Source organism: Atta colombica, unplaced genomic scaffold (genome assembly GCF_001594045.1).
Source record: "Atta colombica isolate Treedump-2 unplaced genomic scaffold, Acol1.0 scaffold136, whole genome shotgun sequence".
Lineage (NCBI taxonomy): Eukaryota > Metazoa > Arthropoda > Insecta > Hymenoptera > Formicidae > Atta > Atta colombica.
In genome coordinates, this window is record NW_017259224.1 from 522,790 (window position 1) to 531,493 (window position 8,704).

Sequence of the window (8,704 nt, forward strand, 5' to 3'; positions counted from 1 at the left end):
TATATATATTTTTTCTTAGTTACATCTTTATTATAAATTTTTGAAATTGGACTGTATAGGATTTGAAAAGAACAAATTAAATGTTAACATACGTAGAATGTAGTTAATGCTATTTATTTTTACACACTCGTGGCACATTAAACATCTAAATAAATAAAAGTTTATAAAAATATCGTTGACAAGTATACTAAAAGATAATTATATTGAGATATCAGTCTTCCATTTAGAATATATTAATACAATACACATTATTAATTTAAAAATACGTTTATGTTTCTGCATTAACTCGACATAAATGTGAATGTAACTTAATACAAAATTAACATGACATCTTCTTAAAGAGTTTTATAAATTCTTCTAATGATATTTCTCCATCGCCATCTTCATCTACTTGGTTGATCATATCAAATATTTCTTCATCAGTCAACTCTTCTTCCAATTCCATCGCAACTCGTTTGATATTTTTAAAGGATATTTTCCCTGTTTTATCATCATCGAAAAGTCGGAATGCCCTTATTATTTCGCTTTGGCTTTCATCTACATCTGTCATTTTAATTAACATTATTTTCATGAATTCTTCATAAGATAACGAATTAGGACATTCTGGTGTGACATCAGCTACGAGTGTCTGTAATTCTTTCACTGTCGGTTCATATCCTAAGGCTCTAAGAACAACTTTAAGATCCTTGATACCAATTTTTCCGGTGCCATCCGGATCGAATAGATCAAATGCTTCCTTTATGTCAGATTTCTGTTTTTCGGTTAATTCAAATTTTATCATGTTCTTCTTGTGAGCTTGTTTCTTCGATGTGGATGCCTATGGAAAAAAAAATAGAATTAATCAAATAACTCAGTAGACATTATAATTGCGTTTCAAAGCAATTGAGATTCATAATTTATATAATTAGAAGATGTATTTAAAATTCACACATATTATACAAATATTAGATACCAAGTTCCAGGCTCAATTGTATCTTTAATGCTGTTTGACTTATTTCATTTATGTCAATAGCAATGTAGATGAATCTTAATCTCAGTTTAACTTACTTCCCACAGAATACGAACCACAATAGTATTACATTATAATTATAATTTTCTACTCAGTAATATAAATGACATAATACATATGTTATACAATGTACATAATAGTTATATTAAATATATAAATTATAATATAGATGGAACATTACTTTATGTTCTCCAGGTTTTTTCTTTTAGTTTTTAAGAATTAGAAAAAGAATAAATATAATATAAAGAATATAAAGAATACATAATATAAAAAATATAAAGAATATAGAATATAAAAAATATAAAGAATAAACTAAGATTAAAATTATCTACATAGATAAAAACATGTCTTATCTATGTAGTGGTCTCCAGTTCAATTCATTATCGAAAAATATCTGAAAGATTTATTATTGAAGAGTTGTTGAAAACTTTAGCCTCAAAATAAACGAGCATACATGTAAGATGATCAAATTGTAGTTTCCTCAAAATACCAAAATAAAAATAATCTTAATATTTTAGCAAGCTAGACAAAATTTTCGATTTAAAATAATTTTAATAGAATTTAAAAAATTACAATATAAGTTTGTTAAATCAAAATCAAATTAATTACCATGCTCAGCAACTTATTCTTCGCAAACGTTACAAATGAATATCCACAATTCGGACACTCTGAATTGTTTCTAATGTCGTCGCGAGACTGCCATTCTCAATAGCTTATACTTCGTACCTGTAAATATTACTTTCATTAATCATTATAAGGAAGGACCTTAGTTTGATCGATATACAACGTAATGTTACAGATATTTCGAAACTGACAGCTGACAGCGCCAGTTTACGCAACAATGAAAAACCTTTCATAATTGCTGAGCAATTAGTAGCGGGCAGACGCGTATGAACAGAATGATTCGAGCAAAAGCACAAAATTGCACAAGATTAAATATACATAGCGTGTGCCATCTAACAAGCGATACAACATCATTTCATCTTTGTTTAACATTGGCAAACAACAAGGATGTAATGATCAAGTGCGTTACATGGTTAGCTATCATTACATGGTTAGCTAATCATTTGTTGAAAAGCACGCTGTTAATTATCCAGAAGAACTGCCTCTATTCTGATTTCGATAAAATTAGGCTCATTCGACGCGTTTTTACATAAAATGAAAACATCTGGCAGAAAAGTGTGGGACTACCTTACCAGAAAGAAACCTAAGAATGGACATCCCGATCTTTTTTGTGTACCATAAACCTCATAGGATAATATCCGTGTTTTTGTGGTTTTTTTCCATACTATTATGTGGATTAAACAAAGACGAATAATATATATAATTTATACATATAATATAATTATGTTATATGAATTATGTATATTTTTCATTGGTATTAATTTGTTAACTTATTATTTGTTATTATTAAATTGGTTATTTTCTGCTTTTATTTCTTATGACTTTTTATTATATTTGGTTTTTTTTATTTTTTGAAGCTCGAAATACGTAAATCGAGCTATTTCCGAAACATTAGTTATAAGAGTAGAAAAATAATGATATAAAAATATCAACGCGAAATATTTAATTTCTCGTCGAATAAATAAGTACTCGATGTTCATTCCGCTTCGCCAAGCGAAAGCATAGACTTTTACATAATGCATAATACATAAAAAATCTAACCAATTAGAGTTCTTTATTTCATGGAAAGGAAGGAAACGAAGGGTGAAACAAAAGTTTGATTGGTACATTTTCTTATATATGTTACGTTGTCTTATGTATGCGTTATGTAAGAATCTGGACTCTTCGTTTTATTCTTTTTATTGATGAAAAGCCAGTTGTAATAAAATTTATCTCCATCACCCGTTTTTCATTAATCAGCGTTCAGTTTCAAAGCGCTGTTGCCCGTATGAGGATCCGTTTAATCCACCGTCTCCACTCTCCTGTCCATCATGATCCAACGAGTAGTTTGATACGAGCTTTATGTTTAGTTTAGTTTAGCTGTGTTGTAAACGTAGAAAGAAAGAAAATAAAGTTTGTCTATGTGATTTATATGCATATTTGTACAAACGCGCTGATAAACAAGCGTATTTTTTGCCTGAATTTGTAAATTTTAATTGAACGTAAGTTTGTAAAGAGAGAAAAATTCTTTCAAGTAACATAATTTTGAAGGAGCGTGTCTAGGTTAGGTTAGCTTGAAACTTCAATATGTAATTTTATCTTTATTAATTTTATCTTTATTAAGTTTATCTTATTGAAATATTTTATACACAAAATCAAGTATCTTAACTTTTATTTTTATCATAGTTACATAATATAAATAACACAGTTAAATAAAACTTTGAAAAAAGTTTGATTTTATATGTACAGGATGTTCCGAATTTAAATAGTCAAACTTCGGGAGCGTATAAGGGATCGATAAACTAAGAAAAAAAATCTTATCTCTAAGATTCTTTAAAGATATGATATATCTAAAGAATTTTAAAGATATATACTCGTTACTTCATTTTGAAAAAAATAGATCACTTATATTCGGAACACTCTGTATGTATTTTATTAAATAACATTTAAGTAATTAAGTAAGATTCTTGTGTATTAGAACATGGTGACAGGACCAACTGAACATGGAATACAAGCTGATGTTATATTCGTCATTGAAGGAACAGCCGTTAACGGCGCGTACCTTAATGACCTTAAAACAAATTATGTTATTCCAACATTGGAGTAAGTTTTAATATGTAACATACATTTATAAATCACTTCATAAATCAATTGATCATTAAAAATAATCCTATTTTTGATTACATTTATATGCAATCATCAACTTTATTATAAACATTAATTGCATCATACTTTCTATATTATATATAGAATAAGGATCTGTTTGTCAATTTTTGTGTTTTTTCTTTATTTATTATAGATATTTTAGTCAAGGTGGCATAGAAGATAGGGAATATGTTGCTGAGGTATATGATACAATATACAGTTATATTTCTTAATATATGAAAATTAATTAAGTTACAATTTATTTTATTGCAATCGAAATTTGTTTTAACAGAACAGCACGACATTATATGGAATAGTCGTTTATCATGCTGCTGATTGCTTACCATCTCCATGCACTGAGACGCTAGGACCTTATTCAAATCCTCACAAGCTACTGATGGTTCTAGATAAGCTTGAGTATAGAACACATAATATCTAATAATATCTTTAGTGTTTAATATCATAATATTTTTCATAAATAAATCTTTTATAATTAATACTGCTATTTTAAAAATTATATATCCTTTTTATTAATTTAGTTTATCAATAATAATAATTTCATCTAGAATGGTTGGTGGAAAGGGAGAATCTTTTGCAAACATAGGTGAAGGTCTTGCAACAGGATTACTATGTTTTGAAGACTTGCAGCTGAGACGAGAGCCAAATACAGCTTCACAAAAACATTGTATTTTAATATGTAATTCGCCCCCGTATCAAACTATGATTCAAGAAACTTACAAATTCGCTGGTCATACCATTGAACAATTAGCTACTATTTATCAAGAGGTGAGTGACAAATTGTAAATACATAATAAGGAGATGATCATCATGTATATGCGTATATACATATATATGTAATTTTTCAGAGGAATATTAATATTTCTATATTATCACCAAGAAAAATTCCGGCATTGTATAAATTATTTGAAAAAGCTGGCGGTGATTTACAGTCCTCACAAACAAAGAATTACGCCAAGGATCCACGGCATTTAGTACTTCTGCGAAATTACAATTTAAAGGAACGACCAGTCAGTCCCCAAATGGGCGGTAATGTTCACAATACTGCGGCTACCGCTGCACAAATACCCTTAAGTCCACTGCAGAGTAACGACAGTCCTAACACTAATCAAGTGCAGCAGAATATCGCTCCGCCGAATCAGCAGCAGGGTCCTCCTTTCAGAAACCAAGCCCCTCCTCAGAATATCACCTCTGTACATCAAACTGTTACGCCGTCCATGGCGGCACCAATGAATACCGCCCGACCGCCTTATAATCCTCAGATAGCCGCACCACCAAATTATCATCCACCGGGAGTAAACATAGCCACAAGGCCCAGATGGATGCGACCATTCATAGCACCAGGTGCAACCGCGCCTGCAAATACACAAGGCAGTGCGCTAATAGCACAATTAACACAACCGCCTTCATCATTAGGACTTAATGTAGCTGCGTTTAATCAACGATTAGATGGTAAAAGTATTGATACATTTGCAGTCTTATTTGATCTTACCTTTTATTCTTTATGCTGTTTAGACATACAAAATTCTGTAACTTACATTTTATTTATTTTATTTATAGATTACGTTCTAGATAACTTACATTTATTTTATAGTGGCTGGCAATAATGTTATGGCAGCTAATCAGCAACAGCAACAGCAGCAACTCACGCAACAACAGCAACAACTGCGCTTGACGATGCAGTTGCAGCAGCAAAATGTTCAACAGGCTACCATGTCTATGGCTGCTCAACCGACTCATAGTCAACCAGGAGCGCAGCTTACTGCTTCTTGTATTAGCCAATCTGTACCTACTCAAGTCTCACAAACTGTTACTGCTTCACAACAAGCACCGGTCTCAGTATCTTCTATTACGCAACAGATTACTCACTCTCAGGCACAAGTAATCAAAAATTACATTATTATATTTATATAAATTTTATATATAAACAAAAGGATAAAGGATTAAAACGTGCAATAGAGTGGTATATAGAATAAAATAAAAATTAGAATGAGATAAAAATATATAACTTATAGTTTATTAAACACTGTGAATCAGGGGAAAAGCTATCTTGAGTCACAAAGGATTATAAAAAATAGATAATAAAATAATATTGATTCTATAATTTTTCAAGGGCAATGTATCTACTGGTACTGTACAAAATCAACAACTTGTGCCGCGCGAGCGCCAGAACATCTGGCAAGGTATCGTAGAATGGATCGAAAAGGCTAAAAATCCAACAGATGCGCAAAAACAAACGAGACATGTCCCGTGTCAAGTTTCCGCTAATGCGAAAGACGGAGATCCGGAATTGTAAATGATTGTTTTCTATTGTTAACAAACCTTTTCGTATTTTTATTTTACACGATATTTGCTTTTCAGGAAAGCGGATACATGGCCGCCTAAATTGATAATGCAATTGATGCCGAAACAATTGATAGGAAGTATTGGTGGTACCTATCTGAAGAATTCTAAATCTGTTGTATTTCACCCGACGCCATGTGAAGCATTAGAATCCTTAACAAAAATGATGACAGCTGGATTTGTAAGTGTATTTATTGCTATGCATTATACACGTGTTTTTTTATTTTGGCTGAGTAAATGCTATGAATAATATATCTGCGACAATGTTTATAATAATATTCAAAATTCAATATATTTCAGGCAGGCTGTGTTCATTTCACTTCTGCATCATCAAGTCCAGCTTGTGAAATAAAAGTACTTATACTTTTGTATACTATAGACAAAAAAACGTATTTAGGTTTTATTCCAAACGATCAAACAGCTTTTGTAGATCGTCTTCGCAAGGTTATTCAACAGCAGAAAACGTCTCAAAACGCTTCTGTAAGACAGGTAATAAGATTTACTTATACGCGAAATTGATAAAAAGAAAATAATCAGATAGTAACTCTTATAACTTTGTTAGGCTAATCCTGGACCGGGTAATACGATTCCCGCACCCATGTCTACTACAGGTACACAGGGGGGTATTCTTATGTCCCAAACAAATACGATGGCAATGGGAGGTGGTCAAATAACACAGAATGTCGTGTCCACCGCTCCTCCACAAACTTTAACTTCGACCAGCGGTCCCCAAATGACTCAAATGAATATGCAGGTAATACAATGTTCTAGCATTTCTATGGAATAAAATAATAATTATATATTGGTTAGATATATTTAGAAAATGTTACACATGTGTTTACAGAATAGCGGAATTAATGGTCCACAAGCAAATACTGGTGCCGGAGGTATGATCGGCCAACAGAGACCTCCTTATGATGATATAGAAATCGCCAGGCATCAAAATTTGCTAAAGATTCAACATCTAAGGCAAACATTAGAGGCTGCCCAACAGCAAGAGGCACAGTATAAGTCTCAATTGGAAGTAAATGTAAATATATATATTTTTGTATTTAATAAAATAATATTTAAAAGTTAGAAATTTTTATGGTTCGATATTGTTTGTCCAGATTCAACAAAATCTAGAAGTGGCACAACAGCAAGAGATGCAGTATAAGCAACAACTTGAGGTAAACGATAATTTAATTTATCAATAAATATATTTTTAGTATTGTGAAGTAAACAATTATTTTCACACATGTACAGGCGCAACAAGCACAGAGAGGCCTCAATCCGGCCGCAATGGCTAATCAACAGGCGAACTCTCAACGATTGATGCGTCCAGTCTCCACTAACAATCTTGGTCTCAGACATTTATTACAACAGGTGAGAACTTACGATAACTTGAAAAAAAAACTGAGCTGTATTTGTATTAATGTTTATAGATATGATATACAAAAATAAAGATATGTAAAATAAACATTTATATTACAAATTGCAATTAATATTACAGCCACAACCTCAATATAGCGTTCGGCAAGTATTCGGAGTACAACAGCAAATGGTAGGTCCGAGAGGACAAATAGCAACGAGACCAATGGCTCCCGGTAACGCACAAAATCAGCAGTTTGAAGACGTATCGAATTATGATTTTCTTGGTTAAGCATTGCAAGTAAGAATTTTCTTAATTTTATTTTTTTTAATTTTACTATACTATATATTATATTAGTATACATGCACACTCGCACGTATCCATGCACAAGTAAAAGAAAATATAGGAGAGCATAATAATTTTAATTTTGTATATTTATGAGAATAAATAATATTTGTACATAGGAAGAAATATATGCTCAAAATACGTATATATAAAGTTATAAATCAAGATGTTCACATTTTTTTAACTATTGTTGAAAATTTTCTGGATATTTTTGGCAACATTAATATTAGATGTGCTTTCTCCTTTTGTTATTACGTAACCTCCTCCCCTCCAGAAATGCTTTTTAACTTTTAACGTTTTATTAACAACAAACTCCAGATTAATGGAATATACTTCGTTTTCTTTCAATTCGTTACAAATTTTTTAAATCTTTAATTACATTGTTAATAGGATCTCTATTTGTTACTGTTGTCATTTATTTGAATGTCGAATAGTGGTTTACATTTTCTTAATTATTAGGTGGTCATAGATCAGCTTTGTAGAAATTGAAAAGCTTATAGCAATTCTTTTCCATTCATTTTTTCTTATGATCCAGATTATTGTTGCTTGATTTAAAAATAAAATAGCAAAATACAATAGCTTCTCTCTATTTTCGAATCAATTCAAGATTGATTCTAGAGAAATTAAGTTTCTCTTTAATGTTATTCACATTTATTCGGAATGATTTAATTTGGAAATGTAAATTATATAACAAAGAAATTGCTAATTACAAACAATTTTATGAACAATGTTTAGTAACACAGACCTTGAAAAATTCCGAAAATTCGAAATAGTTTTACGAATAACAATATAAGTAGCAAATTACACGCTTTGAAGTCGCAATTTTTAACAAGTAATAACATTTAATATTATATTTTATATAATATATTTTATTATGTAATAATAAAATA

General features: G+C 30.7%; 2 protein-coding genes across 8 annotated transcripts in view; one reads left to right on the top strand and one right to left on the bottom strand.

Moving 5' to 3' along the window:
• Window positions 1-93: 93 nt before the first annotated feature.
• LOC108684599 (caltractin) overlaps window positions 94-8,704 on the bottom strand; it is a 13,920-nt gene continuing 5,309 nt past the window's right edge. Inside the window, exons 1-3 of one of the 5 annotated variants that reach the window (XM_018189003.1) lie at window positions 2,206-2,243; window positions 1,619-1,735; window positions 94-817 (exon numbers count right to left, since the gene is read on the bottom strand). In XM_018189003.1, coding sequence (XP_018044492.1) covers window positions 320-817; window positions 1,619-1,621 — 501 coding nt within the window. In that variant the 5' untranslated portion in view covers window positions 1,622-1,735; window positions 2,206-2,243 and the 3' untranslated portion in view covers window positions 94-319. Of the gene's footprint in view, window positions 818-1,618; window positions 1,736-1,806; window positions 1,930-2,205; window positions 2,244-8,704 lie in introns of those variants that run through there. The other 4 variants (XM_018189001.1, XM_018189002.1, XM_018189004.1 and 1 more) reach the window with 4 other exon arrangements.
• Window positions 2,902-8,704, top strand: part of LOC108684597 (mediator of RNA polymerase II transcription subunit 25) — a 37,034-nt gene continuing 31,231 nt past the window's right edge. Inside the window, exons 1-15 of one of the 3 annotated variants that reach the window (XM_018188995.1) lie at window positions 2,902-2,955; window positions 3,591-3,715; window positions 3,912-3,957; window positions 4,050-4,174; window positions 4,324-4,543; window positions 4,624-5,227; window positions 5,370-5,656; window positions 5,889-6,067; window positions 6,137-6,299; window positions 6,419-6,607; window positions 6,681-6,872; window positions 6,963-7,148; window positions 7,228-7,287; window positions 7,364-7,483; window positions 7,611-7,769. In XM_018188995.1, the coding sequence (XP_018044484.1) occupies window positions 2,944-2,955; window positions 3,591-3,715; window positions 3,912-3,957; window positions 4,050-4,174; window positions 4,324-4,543; window positions 4,624-5,227; window positions 5,370-5,656; window positions 5,889-6,067; window positions 6,137-6,299; window positions 6,419-6,607; window positions 6,681-6,872; window positions 6,963-7,148; window positions 7,228-7,287; window positions 7,364-7,483; window positions 7,611-7,760 (2,658 nt within the window). In that variant the 5' untranslated portion in view covers window positions 2,902-2,943 and the 3' untranslated portion in view covers window positions 7,761-7,769. Of the gene's footprint in view, window positions 2,956-2,982; window positions 3,115-3,590; window positions 3,716-3,911; window positions 3,958-4,049; window positions 4,175-4,323; window positions 4,544-4,623; window positions 5,228-5,369; window positions 5,657-5,888; window positions 6,068-6,136; window positions 6,300-6,418; window positions 6,608-6,680; window positions 6,873-6,962; window positions 7,149-7,227; window positions 7,288-7,363; window positions 7,484-7,610; window positions 8,456-8,704 lie in introns of those variants that run through there. The other 2 variants (XM_018188993.1, XM_018188996.1) reach the window with 2 other exon arrangements.